This window comes from Achroia grisella, unplaced genomic scaffold (assembly GCF_030625045.1).
Source record: "Achroia grisella isolate CSIRO2021 unplaced genomic scaffold, CSIRO_AGI_Agris_v1 utg542, whole genome shotgun sequence".
In the NCBI taxonomy this organism is placed as follows: domain Eukaryota; kingdom Metazoa; phylum Arthropoda; class Insecta; order Lepidoptera; family Pyralidae; genus Achroia; species Achroia grisella.
Genome location: NW_026712928.1, coordinates 27,886 through 54,016, shown reverse-complemented (window position 1 = coordinate 54,016; position 26,131 = coordinate 27,886). Strand labels below are relative to the sequence as shown.

Here is a 26,131-nt window from a genome sequence, read left to right as displayed (position 1 = left end):
TATATTTTTGATTATAGAATAGAAAAAACCTTTAAATATATTAATATCAAAAGAGTTTCTCAACACCAGTGACGTCCCTACATCACATTTGGTTTATTGCTAACAGAGGAGTAGGTTTTTTTTAATACTTACATTGTTAAATACGTGATATCTTTCGAATGGAATGTCCGAATTGAATAATTCAAAAAGTTATATACAGGTATTGAAGCAGTCGATAATATGAATATTTATTTTGATAAAGACCATAGATATGTCATAGGCTATATTATATTTTTTGGAAATATAATATAGCCTATGACACTCAGGGATAGTGTAGCTTCCTAATGATGAAATAATTTATCAAATCGGTCCAGTAGTTTAGGGGCCTATTCAATACAAACAAACTTTTCCTCTTTATAATATTAGTATGATTATGGATATAATAAAAAATATAATAATATATAAAAATTATCCTACCTTTAATGCGACTAGAACCATTTGGCTGCATTTCTAAAACACTATACTTGTTGTTAGTAAGACCAACCACGCTGTTACTACTAATTTGTGCTGCAGTTTTAGCACTGTTTGCAGGGCTCCATGCAGGAGGAGCCAATTTAACAGTACTTAATTTCTGAAACATAATATCACATAGATGTAAGGCAGACAACTGTATTATATTTTCCAATTATCAAAGCTTAACTTGCAGTAATAATGATTATTACTATTGTGTTATTTATTTTATATATGGCCCGAGTTGATATCTCCTATAATAATTATTGAACAAATTAAAACAATATAAATAATTAAACATACTGTTAATTCATAATACTAATATAGTGGTACTACCTTTTTTACATATACCTACGTGATACAAAATTAGGACGATGTAAAAGTCAATACATTATAATGTGATAAATAAGAAGAAAGAGATTCTTGACGTTACCTAAAAATGTTACAATTATTAGCATATTTTAGATCATATCATATAACTTTCAATCAATACTGGAGTAACTATGAAATTATTTAGTTATGCCATACCTGGTCATCATGCATCCATTGATTAAACTGAAGATTGGATTCCAGCCATTTACTTTTTGCAAAAGTAGGTCCCATGCTATCTCTTAACTCTCTTATTATTGCTTTTAGTAGTAAATGTCCTTGTTTCGCAGATTTAATATTTTCAGAAAGCCTAAACACTTGAAGTAGTGTGATGTGCTGTAAGAAAATCCATTCCCGTGACAATTACATATGAATTTCTAAAACGTCAGATTTTAAAAAACAATTGGGTTACAAAATAGGACTTTTTTAAATTATCCTACCATCATTATTCTCTTCTCGGGTCTTGAAACAAAAGAATTTTATACATTACACTATTGGAGCCTTATTTAAAGTAATTTAATTATAATACTAAAAGTAATAAAATAATTCACATATTCAATACGAATTACTATAATGTCATAGGTATACCTTTTACCATAAAAGGTTAAGTTCTATTGGAACAGCATAATGTGTGAATGAAGCACTGAATATTACACTCAAATCGATTCAGGAATAGCTAAAGCTATATCTGAATATGAAAATTAAAAGAAAGGGCAAAGTGTTTTTTTTTTAATATTTCACTGGCAAACCTGGTTTTATTTTGTGTATGATTAAATATTTACATACCCTCTTTTCAATATGCGGCGCAATGATCACTCCTAAATATTCATATAACATGGGTATATCAATATACAAATCAGGCGCAAATTCTAAAGTTTCTGTTATGCCCAATTCAAAATGAACTGGTAAGATAGTATTTGTTGAAACCAAATGTAAGAGTAACTTCGCTATAGTGTTTATTTCTTTCTGGGATCTGAAATATACATACTTTTAATTATCAAATACACTAAATATTAGATTTTATATATAAGAATTAAGAAACTATAATACAATCAAATATTCTTTTGTAAAGAAAATTTATTCATTTCCCAAGAAACATATGTTGTAGTTTTGATACTGGGATCAAAAATTAATGTGATATGAACTAGCTTACTTCTCCAGTGCCATGTTGAGTATTTCCGTAACAACTGCAGCATGATTTCTTGTATCAAATCTTTGTATTTCATGTATCAACTCATCGTCAACAGGGTTCAAAAGAGCGAGGTTAATCATTGCATGAACAGACTTCTTCTTGTTTTCTGGCAGTGGATCCTGTGGAACAGCTGCTGTAACAGGGCCTGGAATCTCAGCAATGACTGGTGGGGTAGGAGGTGCAGCGCTTACGCTGCGACTACCCGAGCTGGATCGAGCTGTACCCACTAAACCTGGACGGCTGCCGCTGCCGCTGCCTAAAAAAAAAATTAAATTCTAATAGTATCATGACTATTCTATTTGAATGATGTCGTAAGAATCCATTAAAGTTATCAAATCAAGTTTAACTAACTAACTAAAACTTAAGTATAATATAACAAACCAATTCGCCAGTGATAATGGTTGTACAGATATATATAAAATCCTTTATTTCCGGGAAAACAATTATACATCATTACATAGTATAAAATAAAAGTTGCTGTCGCTGTCTGTTCCTATGTATGCTTAAATATTTAAAACTACGCAACGGATTTTGACACGGTTTTTTTTAATAGATAATATTATATAACCGGGCGAAGGCGGGCCGAGTAGTTAGTTACTTCATAATAAAAAATTATTAAATCTCATTTCCTTGTCTTAGTTATAAGTAAGAGCAATTCTGATAAGGAATTAATGATTTTCAAACAATTACGTTTCAAATTTAGTTATGCATCTATGATAATATTTCATTATAGGCTCCATTGGTGAGAGATATTTAGTCTAAACCAGGGATTCACAAAAAAATATTTATTAATATCAATAACTATTAAATAATACAACAGTTACAAATATTATTTTGGAATATCGCAAAATATATGACTAGGACTCCTTACTTTTATGTAAATAGATAGGTAGTTAGCAAGCATTCAGCTCTGAATTATGTGCGGTTTTCAATAATAGATGGACGTAATACCGAACTATGATATAATTATTGATAAAACAGTAAAAAAAACTGATTCTTCACAATTAACATTTTAAATTAAGACTAATGTTCATAACGACCTTAGTTTCTCTTCATACAAAATTATTATTAAATTACATCTTAGTCCTTAAGAAACCCAGTCGATAAAACAAACTAAGATGTTTACTAGTAGATTTCCTACTATACTATATACACATATTATGATATCGACTAGGAAGTGTCACCTCATGATTTATCTCTGACCGAAAGAATATGGAGTCTCTATCAGGTACATTTAGCGACTATGATTAGTGACTAAGTAGCCACCGAGAGCCCTGCCGTCCGTGTTCTTGTTGATATACTCAGATGGGGTAGTGATATTAAAGACATGACACGTACACACTATGCATACAGAATACACCTACTCCTACTGTATATATTCTGTAAAGCACTAGTTGTATGGAATGGTGCACACCATTCAGGATGCTATTAATTATAATAACACTGACGTATTTCAAATAGAGCCTAACACGTATTTTGTAATGACTAATATAAGGATAATTAATTAATTACTTACTGAAATCACTTCTAGTAAATGTCGACCTCTCAATGGAAGCACCTTTTGCCTGATAGGTTGGGGATGTATCTTTGCTTCCTAAAAAAATTATAATGTAGTCACTTTGAATGAAAATATTGTGATATAATTTTGAAAACATACATTCAAGAATCACAACTGACTGACTAGATTTCATGTATTGTTTAATATAAAGTATTAAGTCATGGTTAACCAACCACATTTTCCGGAGTTATTACAATTAATAGCCACATCCCTCCCATAATTGCAATAACCTCCTTTTATATTCACCAACATAATTATTCACTTCCAGTTTATAACAAACCTAGTTACTTTATGCCTACCCTAGAATATTGAAGCAATTTAATCGCCATAAATGTACAAAAAGGGCCGACGTCAATCAGAAAGTCGACTACAAAAACATATATATTATAAAGAGAATTTGAAGCCATGAATTTTTTTATTTAGTATACAAACCCAAATTCTTTAAGACTAGGGATAATTCTACTGCATTGATTATTTTAATGGGCTAAACCTAGTTTCTTTCGAATTAAATGAGCATATAGCCACTATGAATACATTCTTGATCTAAACGAATATAAAAAAATGTATTTATTTTGCTTTCTTGTTATTTGAAGAATGACAAAGTGTCATTATGGATAGTACAAAAAATAACTTACCTTTGATGGGACTAGAATCGTTTGGCTGCATTTCTAAAACACTATACTTGTTGTTAGTAAGACCAACCATGCTGTTACTACTAATTTGTGCTGCAGTTTTAGTACTGAATGCAGGGCTCCATGCAGGAGGAGCCAATTTAACAGTACTTAAATTCTGAAATATAATATCACATAGATGTAAAACAGCAGCCTGTATTGTATATTCCAATTACAGTCATAATAATGATTACCACTGTATAACACAGTTAGTATATGTTTATCATGTCTGGTCTGACATCTACAATAATTATTTAACAAATTGAAACAATATAAAAAGAAAGATGTTCTTGCACTATAACATTAAAAGCATTAATTACAATTCACGAAAATGTTTATAGGACTCTCCTTTTTGTCGTTTATTTGTCGATATATAGATTACAGTTAATTCTAATAATGACTATTATAATACCGTATTGATAAATCTGAATACCCAACGCCTTTTTACTAGTGTCAATTAGTCCAAATTGAACTTAGCACAGCATGTAAAAAGAGGCTCCTTAATGCTATATACCGTAACAATCAAGAACAATTGTTGAGAATGAAACTTATGTTCAGTATATATGCTATTTATATAACATACACCGCAACGATTTTCGTTATGTGGCGCAGTGAAAATGACGCCATCTGTCAGTAATCCCATTTTATTGACGATATCAAATAGCATAGCGACGTAAACGTAACTTTACCTATAGATAAAAAATATTTCTATCGTATGTCGATTAAGTAACCTCGTTACAATGTCACGTTATCGCAATTTTGCCGAAATGACAGCATGGCATTGAAACGACGAACAACGCAATTAATATTATAATTGTTTGAAGGCATTAAAAATTCACAAGTATATCAAACCAATAAAGGTACCCTTATAAATATATAATCTAACTAGGACCATAATAAATAATGTTCCGTATCTACGGTATTGTACTCACTTTTTAAATTGGTTGGATTAACAATATTTGGAATGAATGTAACATAAATAATTTTGTTACTTTCATTAGATCCTACATTATCGCATTTTATTAATTGAAATTATTTGGTATTGCGTCATAACTTCAATTGACTACACAAGTAGAAACGATTTCATACAATATTGCATAATTGGTATACAGTTCTTTATTTAATTTTAATTCTTTATAAAGAATTCAAATTTTAAATATTAACAAATATAATAAGTAGTATTTTTATTGTATTTTTAATTTTGACATTCTATTCTTATTTTTGATAGCAATTGTTTTTACAGTGCCTTTTGATTCTACGATATTAGGAATATAGCAATATACCATACCAAGGAACGTGTCTAATTTTAATCCATGTTAATAAAGTCCACCTTCACAATGTTAATCTTTGTGAAAGAGGTGGCTTACCGATTCAAGTATGTGTATAGCTTACAAAGACGTTAAAAATTGCAGTAACGGTGTGTGTAAACAAACAAAAGAACTTACTTTATTAATTGTTAAATTAACAGCTTTTGACTTGGAAGTATCTATTGTATAACGTTTGGTAAGTATCCAATTATTGCTATTGTCCATTTGGAAGGAATTAGAGTTCTGTCTTCTGCCTTCACCACGTTTGCCACGTCCACCTTCATTACGATTTCGGAAACCACCCATAGGATTGGCGTTAAATAACTGCAAATACAATAAACAAATAAGACATGAAAAATATATATTTTTAGAAAAATAATCAGGGCAATTCTTTGGTACCAGAATACCAGACCGAAAAGGTAAAACAGAACATTGTACAGTATTCAAATTCCATATGCTTCACGCAGCGTCCTCCAGCTCCAGGATTATGTAAGCCGCAGTGTCTGTAGCTTCTAATGTGTACTAGTGCAAAATAGAACCCATATGGTGCAACTTTGTTCATCCGTATGTTACAATGATTTAATGTCGCATTATTTCATGTAACAAATCAATGATATCCCATTCATTTTAAGTTTGTGTATCACACTCAATTTTAATATTCGACTTATCAATTTAGGTTTGACCAGTGTTGTATACCATTTACACATTAGACTTACCACAATGTGAAGGTCTAACCATAGCTCGATAGGTTAATGACACTTCAGTTCTAACTTGCAATACGTTCCCCGACTAAGCCTCACGAGCTTTACAAAATGACCATATTCTCATGAACCAGTGGCTCAAAAAATATAATATAGTTGCCAGCACATTCAAGTCACTTTATGTGATATTCAGTATGCGACCAGGAAACTGCCCCACAGTTACCCTAGATAGGAAAACTCTCCCCTAAAGTGATACAGTGAAGTATCTTGTAATGCAACTGGATCATCGGCCGACTTGAAGAAAGCACATTCAGAAAGAGACCAAATATAAAATACAAGAGGATGTATTGGTTGCTAGGCAGAAAAGGAAAATTATCCCTTGACAACAAAGTTCTCTTCAACTCTATATAGAAACCAATCTGGACCTACAGCATTCAGTTATGGGGTTCTGTTGAAAACTCCAATCCAACAAGCATAATACTAAGGGCTGAAGACAATATTAAGAAACAGATTATAAATGCACATTTGTGTTTGCAAGAACATTGAAGGTTCATAAGTATCTCACTTCATACACAGTGGCCGCAAAGATAAAACACTGCTGCTTCAAATAGATACAGTTAGTAAATCATCATAATGTGATGGCCAACCAACTAATAGTCCCCAACATACATATATGGGCTTAAAAGGCATAGGTTACTGAAACCCGATAACTAATCAGACATAAAGAGACGATGATTCTCCTGGTAATCATACTCTACCCGCGAGGTAACTTTTACTATATCTGTTAATACTTCGGCTGTTCAGAAAAAAAATAGTTTTGGTGATAAAATCAAGAGCAAATTCTATAGTAATTTGTTTTGTAAATTAAAACTAGACAATTTTAGGAGGTTGGAGGTTTGGTCATTAGTATTTCTTATATTATAAATAGACACACATTTACATCGTTGTTTGTCTTTTGTAAAGAAGAGTAAGAGACCCATTGCTAGCAATGTATGTAGCCATGTCATGTCACATGCGTGCGATCACACAGGTGTCCCTTGCATTTAATTCCTTGTGTATTGGCCGTTATGTGCTAACTGACCTGACTAATGTTCATCCTATCATTGCCTTAGTATCCTTGCCATCATCAGTCAGCCAGTGCACCGTTCCATATTCATATATTAAATACAGATACTTTAATGATTACAATGAATAATGACGAAGTGCCCAATATTCACACAAAAACAAATATTTTGCAAAACGCACTGTAATAAATTTCTAACGTGACTGTACCTCAATTTGACGTTGCTGCTGTGAATCTACTACACTCTTAACAACCCATCTTCGTTTCCTTAATTCAATTACATCCTGAATCATGAATCTAACACGACTACTAATTTTGTTGCTTTTACGGTCATAAATTATGTTCTGCATTTTCTCAAATACAGAATCCAATTGGGTTTTTGCTTCACTCTCGACTTGTTCCCTAATTGTAGTAAGCAGTATGCATAAACATTCAAGGTTTTCTTCCTCTAATACATCTTCTATCAAATGGTTCATACAGTATACCATTATTTTAGATGTAAGCATTTTTAATTTATATAATTCACCTGAAATAAAAAAATATCTTCAATAACCAATCGTATAAACAAAATAGAAAACATTTAGGTAAAGAAGAATTAACTATATATATATATATATGGAACAAAACATGTATGTTATATATATATATATATATGACATACATTCGCAATTGCTATTGCCTTTCGCAAGTCGGCTTTTATCAGTAACTGGCTGAACCAAATTTTAAATTTATCAAATATTTATAAATGCTTGTTGTGGTACTTACTTTTCATTAGGTAAATATAATTCAGCACAGAAATGTAGCTTTATTATTTTTTAGTGGAAAAGCAAGTACTTAAAAAACTAAAACATGAATTTGAATGGTTATTGCTTGTATTCTAAATACGTAATATATGATAGTCTAGGTAGTAGTACTGTTAACAGTGCGTGCTCTTGTCTTAATAATAAAAAAGATTAAAAACCTCAAGTATGTCAAATGAGTTAATTGTAATTTTGTTAACAAAAACTTACCAATGAATCTGACATTCCCAACTGAACGCATCCTGGCTCGCCTATTTTCTTCCTCAAGCATCAATTGCAGTTCCTTCTTTTTGTTCTAAATAAAAAGAATAATTTTAATATAAACAATACCATACTATTTTATTTAATCCAAGTTCTTAAATTATCCAATTTATATTTAAAGTATAACATGTTTGAATAGAATTGACTCTACTTACAGGATCATTACATTCACTTATTACTTTTTCTTTCTCTAATTTCAGAACTTGCTCATCTACTTTCTTAGTTACAAATTGATTCTGACATTTGCTGGTAATAAGTGCTCTAAAATTTACATATTGGTTAGGAGCACTTGCTTTATCTGCAGGTACCTGTAAATTTACATTGAGTAAAGATGACATATGAAATATATATGTAAATAGTAAATCTAATAAATCTAATTACCTTGAGCATTGAGAGTTTGTTACACATTGCTGCATAGGCTTCCGAGAAATTAGGTTCATCTATAGCCTTTTCAAAAACAAGGTCAAGACGTGTTTGTGTATCAATATTGAGAGTTTTCACTTTCTCTAATAAAGTGTCAAACTTAGAAGGGGTCAATTTATTAAGTATTCCTCTGAACTTCTTATACAGATCCTAAAAAATTAAAATATAATGACTACTATAACACGTATTATCTTTTAATATTGATAAATATATACCCATGTAAATATTAGAAGTAGGTATATGTACATTAAGGATATGTACATAAGGAGTAACTTAGGCTACTTTTATTTTAGAAAAATAAAATGATATTTCACGCGAAGTCGCGAGTGCAGCTAGTTTTAATGTTAGTGAAATTCTTATATTTATTATATTAATATATTTAGTAGTAATACACTAACAGTATAAGTTGTTACTTACTTTATACTAACAAGTATAAACAAAATGTAGTGTAATCTTAATAGGTAATTTTTTTTAATCAATGTTTAATTTTAATAAAGCTGCAATTTTTTTTGTGATCATGGCATAAAAGTCGTGCAAGAGCGAACATGTCAGATGCACTACAGAAACACGATACCCCATCAATATCCTGAAACAGTTGTTATATTGTACACACAGGGGGCTTGTGTAGTCATAAAAAAGTTATGTTCTTTGTCCAACAATATATTTAGTATTCACAAGACCGTGCCAATACATCTGGTAGTTGAGATTATTCATTTGAGGACATCCAAATGGTCCATAAGTATCTAACTTAAAATAATAACTTATGATATTGCTCTGGCTAGACATTAAGAGAGTAACATGCATATTCCAGTTGCACTTCTTTGTAGTATAATAATTGTAATATTTCAGTATACAACATGTCAAGTACCCCATGCACAGTATTATTTAGGGACTATAAAGACAAAGGTCAGGTACTCTATATATTTTGTTACTATATCTTCTAATTATACACAAGGTTCATACACTGTATCCAACCAGGTTATTTTAGATCAAATAAATACTCTGATTGATACCGTCCTCCACTGTCGCCAGAAACCCAATTAGTAATCACCCATATCATCTGCGTAGTTGAATTAACATATCATTTTATTTTCAATAATATTTGACATTGAATTCCAAATTATCGAATGTAATCTGTTTCCTATACATAAAAACTAAATACTACAATCGAACGATCACAGAAGGACACCCACCGGTCATGTCGTGCTAATATACAGATTCAGCATATACCCTCCTCTTATTTTTATGACGAGACGATTTTTTTCCACAGATTGACGTCAGCACTCAATAATCGTATCACATCTACCAAAGTTACAGGTATTTCCTGTTTTAATATATATATATATATATATATGGTACAGATATAAATAATATCATTTCTTCTAGCTTAAAAGATTATATATATATATATATATATATTACAAAGGAAGAAGGAAAGATATAGGCTACACATAGACTCGTCGTATATTCCCTGTTTTCTCCATTGTTGCGTTTGCTTTGGTACTTCGGATCTGCTGTCCACTTCAGGTTTTACTTGAGGAATAAACTTGATGGAATTGGAATAATGGTTCATAGGGTTCTTTGGCTTAAATTTGGATTTTATAATGAATAAGATTTCAGTATACAAAAATTGTCAAGTTCACGCCCATGCAGTCAGTATTATTTTAATGAAACGTATATATAAAACAATAAAAATGATTGTCAGCACAATCTCCAAAAATGGAAATTAGATTATTCCAGGCTTTTAATTTAATATTACAAAGGTCCATCGGCAATGATAATTTCTGACTACTCCGCTTAGGATGGTTATTATCAATGCTTCTCCCAGTAACCCTTTGTACTTGATTTCATGTTTCCTTTTGCCTGGATTTAGAAATATGAATAAAATTAAAAAAAGTCCCGTAAAAATTATCTAGCTTCAATATTAGGCCATTCAAAAAATGATTAGTATATTCACATGCATGTAGTAAAAATGGGTTATTTCAATATTACAAACGGACACTCCAATTTTATTTATATGTATGTTTCAAATACATTAGTGGCAATAGACTGACAAAAGTAATTATTACTAGAGTAACAAATTAAATCAGTCGTCAGACCAATCCCATTAAGTATAAGAGCTTAAATAAAAGTTGGATAAGGATAACTAACGACATTATAAATGATTACTCGCCTCCCAATGACAATTTTTCTTAACATCACGAGGAACATTACTTCTAATAACACCCGTTAAACGTATCGCTACTTCTGTTGTATCGGTGCGAATGGCATATTTTCATACGTAACTCGTAATAGTTTTCAAAAACATGCCGATCGAGTCACCACAATATTGAGAGTTTTCACTTTCTAATAACCAGTGTCAAACTTATGATTTATTAAGATCTGAACTATACAGATCTAAAAAATTAATATAATGACTACTATAACATGTATACCGTCCTCCATCTTTTAATATTGTAAATATATACCTATATGTACATTAAGGATATATGTACATAAGCTCTTGGCAGGCAGCTAGTTTTAATGTTAGTGTATATTTATTATATTAATATATTTAGTAGTAATACACAAATAAGTTGTTACTTAAGTATACAAAATGTAGTGTAATCAATATGTAATCAATGTTTAATTTTAATAAAGCTTTGTGCACTACAAAAACACGATTATCAATATCCTGAAACAGTTGTTATATTGTACACACAACGCTTGTGTAAAAAGTTTGGCAGTGTGCTTTAAACAATATTTTGATGTTACTACGCCGCGAGAATGTATGCGCCAACATTAATTCCCCGCCATTCTCTTTTTCAAAATGGTCGATAGGAAATCCCCTAACATATCTATACATAGCTCAACGCCATTATTTTCAATAATAGCATTTATTTCACTTCAGCACGTATTGAATTCCCTCAAATTATCGAATGAATCTGTGTATCAGTCATATAAATACTAAATACTACAATCGAACGATCACAGAAGGACACCCACCGGTCCACTGTCGTGCTAACTGCTATTCAGATTCAGCATATACCATTTTTATGACGAGACGATTTTTCCATTGTTTTAATGCCTCTTGCAATTGTTGGTGACCCACATATTCACTTTTCACAGTTTTTAATTTACTTTACACTAATATCACTCAATAATCGTATCACATCTACGTGGTCGAAAGTTACAGGTATTTCCGGATTTGAAGCATCCACCTGTTTTAATAGATTTTGAAATTTCCTCTTAATCCTTCCTGCATGTGTTCTCATTTTTTGTCTTCATTTGTATAAGTGGTACAGATATAAATAATATCTTTTCTGCCTTCGTTATTTCTTCTAGCTTAAAAGATGTTTCACAAATCCAAATTAGAGTATCTTCATCCATCACAAACATTATTTTGCACACAACTGCAAGTACTTCGTGTTTATTTCATGAATTACATTTCAACCGAATCAACGATCGCTTCTATCGACAAGTCAAAGGAAGAAGGAAAGATATAGGCCAAGCACTACTTACACATAGACGGATCGTCGTATATTCCCCTGGAAGAGCCGGGGATCGATTCTCCATTGTTGCGTTTTGCTCTTCGGGTTTCCACTTCGGATCTGCTGTCCACTTCAGGTTTCACTACTTGAGGAATACTTCAGGAACTTGATGGAATTGGAATAATGGTTCATAGGGTTCTTTGGCTTAAATTTGGATTTTATAATACTTAGCCACGTTGCAACCGCCATTCGCATCGAATCGAGAGACAAGATTTCTCATCACGAAAATTGTCACGTGATCAGCCGATTGCTGTTACGATCGGCTATAGTACGACCAGTCAAGAAACTGGTCAGTGATTGGTCATTTCAATTCAATTAGACTGCGTGTATGAAACGTATATATAAAACAATAAAAATGATGACGAAACAGGAGTGTTAAAGAAAAAAGGATTCTAGTGATCGCCTTGCACAAAATGGATATGAAGCCGTCGGTCATATTCCAGGCACTTCAAAAGCTTGGAGTCAGCCGTATGTTCGTATATCGTACCTACTATCAACAGATACAACAACACTTATCGGCAATGATAATTTCTGACTACTCCGCTTAGGATGACTGTGATGAGAGTATATTATTTTATGATTATTATCAATGAAACTTACTTGTGCTTTCCAATCATCTTCAGTAAGAGTTTCTTTGGGAATGACTTTGGCACCAGTATTGCCACCCTGGCTTGTACTTGATTTCATGTTTCCTTTGCCTGGATTATAAAAATCATCCGTATGTTGATTTAACCATTTAGAAATATGAATAAAATTAAAAAAAGTCCCGTAAAAATCGATCTAGCCATATCAGATATTAGCCGGAATAAACAGACAGACAGACAAAAATTGTAAAAAATATTAATTTGGTGTATGTATCGTATTTATATTCACATGCATGTAGTAAAAATGGGTTATTTCAATATTACAAACGGACACTCCAATTTTATTTATATGTATGGTTTCAAATACATTAGTGGCAAATAGACTGACAAAAGTTAATTATTACTAGAGTAACAAATTAAATCAGTCGTCAGACCAATCCCATTACGAGTATAAGAGCTTAAATAAAAGTTGGATAAGGATAACTAACGACATTATAAATGATTACTCGCCTCCCAATGACATATTTCTGCTATTTTTCTTAACATCACGAGGAACATTACTTCTAATAACACCCGCTAAATTTGAGCCTTTTCCAAATGCAGGCATAAACGTATCGCTAATAATGGGCCTCTGTTGTATCGGTGCGAATGGCATATTTTCATACGTTGGAGTTGACTGTAAATAATAATTTAATTAGTGTATTAGTGTATATTTTGAGTGTAGGTATATTGTAGTGTAGTTGAGAGTGTATATTGAGTTTGTTACACATCGCTGCATAGGCTTCCGAGAAATTAGGTTCATCTATAGCCTTTTCAAAAACAATGTCAATGACACCCTCGAGACGTGTTTGTGTATCAATATTGAGAGTTTTCACTTTCTCTAATAAAGTGTCAAACTTATGAGGGGTCAATTTATTAAGTATTCCTCTGAACTTTTATACAGATCCTAAAAAATTAAAATATAATGACTACTATAACACGTATTATCTTTTAATATTGATAAATATATACCCATGTAAATATTAGAAGTAGGTATATGTACATTAAGGATATTTACATAAGGAGTAACTTAGGCTACTTTTATTTTAGAAAAATAAAATGATATTTCACGCGAAGTCGCGAGTGCAGCTAGTTTTAATGTTAGTGAAATTCTTATATTTATTATATTAATATATTTAGTAGTAATACACTAATAGTGGTTATAAGTTGTTACTTACTTACTACTAACAAGTATACTAACAAAATGTAGTGTAATCTTAATAGGTAGGTATTTTTTTTAATCAATGTTTAATTTTAATAAAGCTGCAATTTTTTTTCTGATCATGGCATAAAAGTCGTGCAAGAGCGAACATGTCAGATGCACTACAGAAACACGATAGCCCCATCAATATCCTGAAACAGTTGTTATATTGTACACACAGGGGGTTGTAGGACGCTTGTGTAAAAAGTTTGGCAGTGTGCTTTAAACAATATTTTGATTCGTTACTACGCCGCGAGAATGTATGCGCCAACATTAATCTCCCCGCCAACGCCCTGCGTTCTCTCTTTTTGTCCAACAGGTCCAGGTCCATAAGTATCTAACTTAAAATAATAACTTAATATTGCTCAATGGCTACTTAAGAGAGTGGTGCACTCTCTTAAGTAGCCATTGAGCAATATTTTAGCATCGCATGGTCCCTGCTTTTTAGGGACTATAAAGACCAGGTACTCGCTTTCTCTTAGTATTATACACAAGACCGTGCCTTAAAACGTAACCCTCACAGGTATGTATCAAATCTCTGATTGATCCCGCCGTCGGACCCAATAGCACCATATCATCTGCGTAGTTGAGATTATTCATACTGACGCCATCTATTTGACATCCAAATGGTTTCCTATGAAGCTCAACAATGAGATCATTAATATACAGGTTTAAGAGCTTCGATGACGTCAACCCTCCTTGCGTGACCCCACACTCCAGCCTGTTTGTCCCAGACATTATTAAACAACCAAACCTCATACTCAAGCCGAGCCTCCCTGTGAGCTTCTCTAACATGCATATTCCAGCACAACACGATTGCACTTAGGGTATAGCTCACAGCTGGTATGTTTTGCTTTGCTTTGGTACGTTGCTGGCTTTTGATAATAATTGTAAGATTTCAGTATACAACCTGTCAAGTTCACGCCCATGCACAGTATTATTTACCATCTTGTCAGCACAATCTCCAAATAATTTAGGAAATTAGATTTCTTTTAATTTAATATTACAAAGGTCATGGTAATCACTGCGCTCTCTCCCTATAATATTTTGTTACTATATTTATATGTACATTTATTTTTAGCTTAATCTTCTCTAATGGCCATTCAATGATTAGAGGCAAGTGGTCAGTCAGACCAACAAACAGCCTGACCTATATGTTCGTAACAGTTTCACATGCCGATCGAGTCACCACACACTGATCCAACCAGCGTCTACTATCATTTAGATCACTAACATATATAAACATATGTAAATACTGACCTGACCTCATGTTCATGTTATCGTCCTCCACTGGTGCCTCGCCAGCGTAAACCGTCAGCGCAGGCGTGTACCATTATCATCCATCAAAAAAAACATATGTAATCACTTAAGATTGGATGCCCAGTCTATCAACATCAACTCACAACCAGAACATAACGATGTTCTCGACGAAAACAACATAGTTCATTCCAAAATGGTCGATAGGAAATCCCCTAACATATCTATACATAGCTCAACGCCATTATTTTCAATAATAGCATTTATTTCACTTCAGCACGTATTGAATTCCCTCAAATTATCGAATGAATCTGTGTATCAGTCATATAAATACTAAATACTACAATCGAACGATCACAGAAGGACACCCACCGGTCCACTGTCGTGCTAATTACTGCTATTCAGATTCAGCATATACCCTCCTCTTATTTTTATGACGAGACGATTTTTCCACAGATTGTTTTAATGCCTCTTGCAATTGTTGGTGACCCACATATTCACTTTTCACAGTTTTTAATTTACTTTACACTAATAAAATATCACTCAATAATCGTATCACATCTACGTGGTCGAAAGTTACAGGTATTTCCGGATTTGAAGCATCCACCTGTTTTAATAGATTTTGAAATTTCCTCTTAATCCTTCCTGCATGTGTTCTCATTTTTTGTCTTCATTTGTATAAGTGGTACAGATATAAATAATATCTTTTCTGCCTTCGTTATTTCTTCTAGCTTAAAAGATGTTTCACAAATCCAAATTAGAGTATCTTCATCCATCACAAACATTATTTTGCACACAACTGCAAGTACTTCGTGTTTATTTCATGAATTACATTTCAACCGACCGCGATCAACGATCGCTTCTATCGACAAGTGGTACAAAGGAAGAAGGAAAGATATAGGCCAAGCACTACTTACACATAGACGGATCGTCGTATATTCCCCTGGAAGAGCCGGGGATCGATTCTCCATTGTTGCGTTTTGCTCTTCGGGTTTCCACTTCGGATCTGCTGTCCACTTCAGGTTTCACTACTTGAGGAATACTTCAGGAACTTGATGGAATTGGAATAATGGTTCATAGGGTTCTTTGGCTTAAATTTGGATTTTATAATACTTAGCCACGTTGCAACCGCCATTCGCATCGAATCGAGAGACAAGATTTCTCATCACGAAAATTGTCACGTGATCAGCCGATTGCTGTTACGATCGGCTATAGTACGACCAGTCAAGAAACTGGTCAGTGATTGGTCATTTCAATTCAATTAGACTGCGTGTATGAAACGTATATATAAAACAATAAAAATGATGACGAAACAGGAGTGTTAAAGAAAAAAGGATTCTAGTGATCGCCTTGCACAAAATGGATATGAAGCCGTCGGTCATATTCCAGGCACTTCAAAAGCTTGGAGTCAGCCGTATGTTCGTATATCGTACCTACTATGAACAGATACAACAACACTTAGTCTGTCGAAGGCCAGAAAAGATCGGCAATGATAATTTCTGACTACTCCGCTTAAGATGACTGTGATGAGAGTATATTATTTTATGATTATTATCAATGAAACTTACTTGTGTTTTCCAATCATCTTCAGTAAGAGTTTCTTTGGGAATGACTTTGGCACCAGTATTGCCACCCTGGCTTGTACTTGATTTCATGTTTCCTTTGCCTGGATTATAAAAATCATCCGTATGTTGATTTAACCATTTAGAAATATGAATAAAATTAAAAAAAGTCCCGTAAAAATCGATCTAGCCATATCAGATATTAGCCGGAATAAACAGACAGACAGACAAAAATTGTAAAAAATATTAATTTGGTGTATGTATCGTATTTATATTCACATGCATGTAGTAAAAATGGGTTATTTCAATATTACAAACGGACACTCCAATTTTATTTATATGTATGGATTTCAAATAAATTAGTGGCAAATAGACTGACAAAAGTTAATTATTACTAGAGTAACAAATTAAATCAGTCGTCAGACCAATCCCATTACGAGTATAAGAGCTTAAATAAAAGTTGGATAAGGATAACTAACGACATTATAAATGATTACTCGCCTCCCAATGACATATTTCTGCTATTTTTCTTAACATCACGAGGAACATTACTTCTAATAACACCCGCTAAATTTGAGCCTTTTCCAAATGCAGGCATAAACGTATCGCTAATAATGGGCCTCTGTTGTATCGGTGCGAATGGCATATTTTCATACGTTGGAGTTGACTGTAAATAATAATTTAATTAGTGTATTAGTGTATATTTTGAGTGTAGGTATATTGTAGTGTAGTTGAGAGTGTATATTGAGTTTGTTACACATTGCTGCATAGGCTTCCGAGAAATTAGGTTCATCTATAGCCTTTTCAAAAACAATGTCAATGACACCCTCGAGACGTGTTTGTGTATCAATATTGAGAGTTTTCACTTTCTCTAATAAAGTGTCAAACTTATGAGGGGTCAATTTATTAAGTATTCCTCTGAACTTCTTATACAGATCCTAAAAAATTAAAATATAATGACTACTATAACACGTATTATCTTTTAATATTGATAAATATATACCCATGTAAATATTAGAAGTAGGTATATGTACATTAAGGATATATGTACATAAGGAGTAACTTAGGCTACTTTTATTTTAGAAAAATAAAATGATATTTCACGCGAAGTCGCGAGTGCAGCTAGTTTTAATGTTAGTGAAATTCTTATATTTATTATATTAATATATTTAGTAGTAATACACTAATAGTGGTTATAAGTTGTTACTTACTTACTACTAACAAGTATACTAACAAAATGTAGTGTAATCTTAATAGGTAGGTATTTTTTTTACTCAATGTTTAATTTTAATAAAGCTGCAATTTTTTTTCTGATCATGGCATAAAAGTCGTGCAAGAGCGAACATGTCAGATGCACTACAGAAACACGATAGCCCCATCAATATCCTGAAACAGTTGTTATATTGTACACACAGGGGGTTGTAGGACGCTTGTGTAAAAAGTTTGGCAGTGTGCTTTAAACAATATTTTGATTCGTTACTACACCGCGAGAATGTATGCGCCAACATTAATCTCCCCGCCAACGCCCTGCGTTCTCTCTTTTTGTCCAACAGGTCCAGGTCCATAAGTATCTAACTTAAAATAATAACTTAATATTGCTCAATGGCTACTTAAGAGAGTGGTGCACTCTCTTAAGTAGCCATTGAGCAATATTTTAGCATCGCATGGTCCCTGCTTTTTAGGGACTATAAAGACCAGGTACTCGCTTTCTCTTAGTATTATACACAAGACCATGCCTTAAAACGTAACCCTCACAGGTATGTATCAAATCTCTGATTGATCCCGCCGTCGGACCCAATAGCACCATATCATCTGCGTAGTTGAGATTATTCATACTGACGCCATCTATTTGACATCCAAATGGTTTCCTATGAAGCTCAACAATGAGATCATTAATATACAGGTTTAAGAGCTTCGATGACGTCAACCCTCCTTGCGTGACCCCACACTCCAGCCTGTTTGTCCCAGACATTATTAAACAACCAAACCTCATACTCAAGCCGAGCCTCCTGTGAGCTTCTCTAACATGCATATTCCAGCACAACACGATTGCACTTAGGGTATAGCTCACAGCTGGTATGTTTTGCTTTGCTTTGGTACGTTGCTGGCTTTTGATAATAATTGTAAGATTTCAGTATACAACCTGTCAAGTTCACGCCCATGCACAGTATTATTTACCATCTTGTCAGCACAATCTCCAAATAATTTAGGAAATTAGATTTCTTTTAATTTAATATTACAAAGGTCATGGTAATCACTGCGCTCTCTCCCTATAATATTTTGTTACTATATTTATATGTATATTTATTTTTAGCTTAATCTTCTCTAATGGCCATTCAATGATTAGAGGCAAGTGGTCAGTCAGACCAACAAACAGCCTGACCTATATGTTCGTAACAGTTTCACATGCCGATCGAGTCACCACACACTGATCCAACCAGCGTCTACTATCATTTAGATCACTAACATATATAAACATATGTAAATACTGACCTGACCTCATGTTCATGTTATCGTCCTCCACTGGTGCCTCGCCAGCGTAAACCGTCAGCGCAGGCGTGTACCATTATCATCCATCAAAAAAAACATATGTAATCACTTAAGATTGGATGCCCAGTCTATCAACATCAACTCACAACCAGAACATAACGATGTTCTCGACGAAAACAACATAGTTCATTCCAAAATGGTCGATAGGAAATCCCCTAACATATCTATACATAGCTCAACGCCATTATTTTCAATAATAGCATTTATTTCACTTCAGCACGTATTGAATTCCCTCAAATTATCGAATGAATCTGTGTATCAGTCATATAAATACTAAATACTACAATCGAACGATCACAGAAGGACACCCACCGGTCCACTGTCGTGCTAATTACTGCTATTCAGATTCAGCATATACCCTCCTCTTATTTTTATGACGAGACGATTTTTCCACAGATTGTTTTAATGCCTCTTGCAATTGTTGGTGACCCACATATTCACTTTTCACAGTTTTTAATTTACTTTACACTAATAAAATATCACTCAATAATCGTATCACATCTACGTGGTCGAAAGTTACAGGTATTTCCGGATTTGAAGCATCCACCTGTTTTAATAGATTTTGAAATTTCCTCTTAATCCTTCCTGCATGTGTTCTCATTTTTTGTCTTCATTTGTATAAGTGGTACAGATATAAATAATATCTTTTCTGCCTTCGTTATTTCTTCTAGCTTAAAAGATGTTTCACAAATCCAAATTAGAGTATCTTCATCCATCACAAACATTATTTTGCACACAACTGCAAGTACTTCGTGTTTATTTCATGAATTACATTTCAACCGACCGCGATCAACGATCGCTTCTATCGACAAGTGGTACAAAGGAAGAAGGAAAGATATAGGCCAAGCACTACTTACACATAGACGGATCGTCGTATATTCCCCTGGAAGAGCCGGGGATCGATTCTCCATTGTTGCGTTTTGCTCTTCGGGTTTCCACTTCGGATCTGCTGTCCACTTCAGGTTTCACTACTTGAGGAATACTTCAGGAACTTGATGGAATTGGAATAATGGTTCATAGGGTTCTTTGGCTTAAATTTGGATTTTATAATACTTAGCCACGTTGCAACCGCCATTCGCATCGAATCGAGAGACAAGATTTCTCATCACGAAAATTGTCACGTGATCAGCCGATTGCTGTTACGATCGGCTATAGTACGACCAGTCAAGAAACTGGTCAGTGATTGGTCATTTCAATTCAATTAGACTGCGTGTATGAAACGTATATATAAAACAATAAAAATGATGACGAAACAGGAGTGTTAAAGAAAAAAGGATTCTAGTGATCGCCTTGCACAAAATGGATATGAAGCCGTCGGTCATATTCCAGGCACTTCAAAAGCTTGGAGTCAGCCGTATGTTCGTATATCGTACCTACTATGAACAGATACAACAACACTTAGTCTGTCGAAGGCCAGAAAAGATCGGCAATGATAATTTCTGACTACTCCGCTTAAGATGACTGTGATGAGAGTATATTATTTTATGATTATTATCAATGAAACTTACTTGTGTTTTCCAATCATCTTCAGTAAGAGTTTCTTTGGGAATGACTTTGGCACCAGTATTGCCACCCTGGCTTGTACTTGATTTCATGTTTCCTTTGCCTGGATTATAAAAATCATCCGTATGTTGATTTAACCATTTAGAAATATGAATAAAATTAAAAAAAGTCCCGTAAAAATCGATCTAGCCATATCAGATATTAGCCGGAATAAACAGACAGACAGACAAAAATTGTAAAAAATATTAATTTGGTGTATGTATCGTATTTATATTCACATGCATGTAGTAAAAATGGGTTATTTCAATATTACAAACGGACACTCCAATTTTATTTATATGTATGGATTTCAAATAAATTAGTGGCAAATAGACTGACAAAAGTTAATTATTACTAGAGTAACAAATTAAATCAGTCGTCAGACCAATCCCATTACGAGTATAAGAGCTTAAATAAAAGTTGGATAAGGATAACTAACGACATTATAAATGATTACTCGCCTCCCAATGACATATTTCTGCTATTTTTCTTAACATCACGAGGAACATTACTTCTAATAACACCCGCTAAATTTGAGCCTTTTCCAAATGCAGGCATAAACGTATCGCTAATAATGGGCCTCTGTTGTATCGGTGCGAATGGCATATTTTCATACGTTGGAGTTGACTGTAAATAATAATTTAATTAGTATATTAGTGTATATTTTGAGTGTAGGTATATTGTAGTGTAGTTGAGAGTGTATATTGAGTTTGTTACACATTGCTGCATAGGCTTCCGAGAAATTAGGTTCATCTATAGCCTTTTCAAAAACAATGTCAATGACACCCTCGAGACGTGTTTGTGTATCAATATTGAGAGTTTTCACTTTCTCTAATAAAGTGTCAAACTTATGAGGGGTCAATTTATTAAGTATTCCTCTGAACTTCTTATACAGATCCTAAAAAATTAAAATATAATGACTACTATAACACGTATTATCTTTTAATATTGATAAATATATACCCATGTAAATATTAGAAGTAGGTATATGTACATTAAGGATATGTACATAAGGAGTAACTTAGGCTACTTTTATTTTAGAAAAATAAAATGATATTTCACGCGAAGTCGCGAGTGCAGCTAGTTTTAATGTTAGTGAAATTCTTATATTTATTATATTAATATATTTAGTAGTAATACACTAATAGTGGTTATAAGTTGTTACTTACTTACTACTAACAAGTATACTAACAAAATGTAGTGTAATCTTAATAGGTAGGTATTTTTTTTAATCAATGTTTAATTTTAATAAAGCTGCAATTTTTTTCTGATCATGGCATAAAAGTCGTGCAAGAGCGAACATGTCAGATGCACTACAGAAACACGATAGCCCCATCAATATCCTGAAACAGTTGTTATATTGTACACACAGGGGGTTGTAGGACGCTTGTGTAAAAAGTTTGGCAGTGTGCTTTAAACAATATTTTGATTCGTTACTACACCGCGAGAATGTATGCGCCAACATTAATCTCCCCGCCAACGCCCTGCGTTCTCTCTTTTTGTCCAACAGGTCCAGGTCCATAAGTATCTAACTTAAAATAATAACTTAATATTGCTCAATGGCTACTTAAGAGAGTGGTGCACTCTCTTAAGTAGCCATTGAGCAATATTTTAGCATCGCATGGTCCCTGCTTTTTAGGGACTATAAAGACCAGGTACTCGCTTTCTCTTAGTATTATACACAAGACCGTGCCTTAAAACGTAACCCTCACAGGTATGTATCAAATCTCTGATTGATCCCGCCGTCGGACCCAATAGCACCATATCATCTGCGTAGTTGAGATTATTCATACTGACGCCATCTATTTGACATCCAAATGGTTTCCTATGAAGCTCAACAATGAGATCATTAATATACAGGTTTAAGAGCTTCGATGACGTCAACCCTCCTTGCGTGACCCCACACTCCAGCCTGTTTGTCCCAGACATTATTAAACAACCAAACCTCATACTCAAGCCGAGCCTCCTGTGAGCTTCTCTAACATGCATATTCCAGCACAACACGATTGCACTTAGGGTATAGCTCACAGCTGGTATGTTTTGCTTTGCTTTGGTACGTTGCTGGCTTTTGATAATAATTGTAAGATTTCAGTATACAACCTGTCAAGTTCACGCCCATGCACAGTATTATTTACCATCTTGTCAGCACAATCTCCAAATAATTTAGGAAATTAGATTTCTTTTAATTTAATATTACAAAGGTCATGGTAATCACTGCGCTCTCTCCCTATAATATTTTGTTACTATATTTATATGTATATTTATTTTTAGCTTAATCTTCTCTAATGGCCATTCAATGATTAGAGGCAAGTGGTCAGTCAGACCAACAAACAGCCTGACCTATATGTTCGTAACAGTTTCACATGCCGATCGAGTCACCACACACTGATCCAACCAGCGTCTACTATCATTTAGATCACTAACATATATAAACATATGTAAATACTGACCTGACCTCATGTTCATGTTATCGTCCTCCACTGGTGCCTCGCCAGCGTAAACCGTCAGCGCAGGCGTGTACCATTATCATCCATCAAAAAAAACATATGTAATCACTTAAGATTGGATGCCCAGTCTATCAACATCAACTCACAACCAGAACATAACGATGTTCTCGACGAAAACAACATAGTTCATTCCAAAATGGTCGATAGGAAATCCCCTAACATATCTATACATAGCTCAACGCCATTATTTTCAATAATAGCATTTATTTCACTTCAGCACGTATTGAATTCCCTCAAATTATCGAATGAATCTGTGTATCAGTCATATAAATACTAAATACTACAATCGAACGATCACAGAAGGACACCCACCGGTCCACTGTCGTGCTAATTACTGCTATTCAGATTCAGCATATACCCTCCTCTTATTTTTATGACGAGACGATTTTTCCACAGATTGTTTTAATGCCTCTTGCAATTGTTGGTGACCCACATATTCACTTTTCACAGTTTTTAATTTACTTTACACTAATAAAATATCACTCAATAATCGTATCACATCTACGTGGTCGAAAGTTACAGGTATTTCCGGATTTGAAGCATCCACCTGTTTTAATAGATTTTGAAATTTCCTCTTAATCCTTCCTGCATGTGTTCTCATTTTTTGTCTTCATTTGTATAAGTGGTACAGATATAAATAATATCTTTTCTGCCTTCGTTATTTCTTCTAGCTTAAAAGATGTTTCACAAATCCAAATTAGAGTATCTTCATCCATCACAAACATTATTTTGCACACAACTGCAAGTACTTCGTGTTTATTTCATGAATTACATTTCAACCGACCGCGATCAACGATCGCTTCTATCGACAAGTGGTACAAAGGAAGAAGGAAAGATATAGGCCAAGCACTACTTACACATAGACGGATCGTCGTATATTCCCCTGGAAGAGCCGGGGATCGATTCTCCATTGTTGCGTTTTGCTCTTCGGGTTTCCACTTCGGATCTGCTGTCCACTTCAGGTTTCACTACTTGAGGAATACTTCAGGAACTTGATGGAATTGGAATAATGGTTCATAGGGTTCTTTGGCTTAAATTTGGATTTTATAATACTTAGCCACGTTGCAACCGCCATTCGCATCGAATCGAGAGACAAGATTTCTCATCACGAAAATTGTCACGTGATCAGCCGATTGCTGTTACGATCGGCTATAGTACGACCAGTCAAGAAACTGGTCAGTGATTGGTCATTTCAATTCAATTAGACTGCGTGTATGAAACGTATATATAAAACAATAAAAATGATGACGAAACAGGAGTGTTAAAGAAAAAAGGATTCTAGTGATCGCCTTGCACAAAATGGATATGAAGCCGTCGGTCATATTCCAGGCACTTCAAAAGCTTGGAGTCAGCCGTATGTTCGTATATCGTACCTACTATGAACAGATACAACAACACTTAGTCTGTCGAAGGCCAGAAAAGATCGGCAATGATAATTTCTGACTACTCCGCTTAAGATGACTGTGATGAGAGTATATTATTTTATGATTATTATCAATGAAACTTACTTGTGTTTTCCAATCATCTTCAGTAAGAGTTTCTTTGGGAATGACTTTGGCACCAGTATTGCCACCCTGGCTTGTACTTGATTTCATGTTTCCTTTGCCTGGATTATAAAAATCATCCGTATGTTGATTTAACCATTTAGAAATATGAATAAAATTAAAAAAAGTCCCGTAAAAATCGATCTAGCCATATCAGATATTAGCCGGAATAAACAGACAGACAGACAAAAATTGTAAAAAATATTAATTTGGTGTATGTATCGTATTTATATTCACATGCATGTAGTAAAAATGGGTTATTTCAATATTACAAACGGACACTCCAATTTTATTTATATGTATGGATTTCAAATAAATTAGTGGCAAATAGACTGACAAAAGTTAATTATTACTAGAGTAACAAATTAAATCAGTCATCCTCGTCAGAACAGACCACTCCCGCATCATCCGTTCACGAGTATAAAAAACATAGTTAGTATAAGAATTGCTGACAACATTATAAATGAGGAATATAAATGATTACTCACCTCCCAATGACATATTTCTGTTACCGTTCTTAACATCGCTAGGAGGATCATCATCGTTCTGATCCATATCTAGATCTTATTATCGTAATACTCCAAAACTTTATATGCTTTCTTCAGCGCAATTGCAATTCTGTAGAAATGTAATTTCATTAGTACCTATTTCCAAAGATATGTTAAAACCTTTAATTAATGTCTATGATGTGAGAAGTTTTATAAACGCAATGTGAATGTTAAAAAGCATTATGATAAATATTAAAAAGTTGTGCCAGATTTATGTTCAAAAAAACATTGGATTCGAATTTGTCTTATCGTAAAATTATTGAAAAATGTAATGAACTATATAGTATAGTATATAACTATAAGTGTTAATTATGAAGCTAATGTTTTAATTTGTGTGATTAACGTTTTAGAATTAAAACATTACTCGGAATGTTACCATCAATACCCTACAAAACGCGTTCCAAAGACTTTCTCTTAGTTTGCTTGCTCTTTT

At 33.5% G+C, this 26,131-nt stretch overlaps 1 protein-coding gene across 1 annotated transcript; it reads right to left on the bottom strand.

Annotated features, from left to right (window-relative positions):
• Positions 1-1,002: 1,002 nt before the first annotated feature.
• LOC131847812 (eukaryotic translation initiation factor 4 gamma 3-like) lies at positions 1,003-25,705 on the bottom strand. The gene is made up of 18 exons (XM_059197468.1): positions 25,639-25,705; positions 25,115-25,212; positions 21,817-21,997; positions 21,066-21,163; positions 17,765-17,945; positions 17,014-17,111; positions 13,459-13,624; positions 12,965-13,062; positions 8,793-8,984; positions 8,567-8,719; positions 8,361-8,445; positions 7,560-7,876; positions 5,725-5,910; positions 4,244-4,397; positions 3,567-3,644; positions 2,012-2,306; positions 1,645-1,831; positions 1,003-1,194 (listed from the first exon to the last, which is right to left on the bottom strand). The coding sequence occupies exons 1-18, from the start codon at positions 25,703-25,705 to the stop codon at positions 1,003-1,005; spliced, it is 2,826 nt and encodes a 941-aa protein (XP_059053451.1).
• Positions 25,706-26,131: the final 426 nt, after the last annotated feature.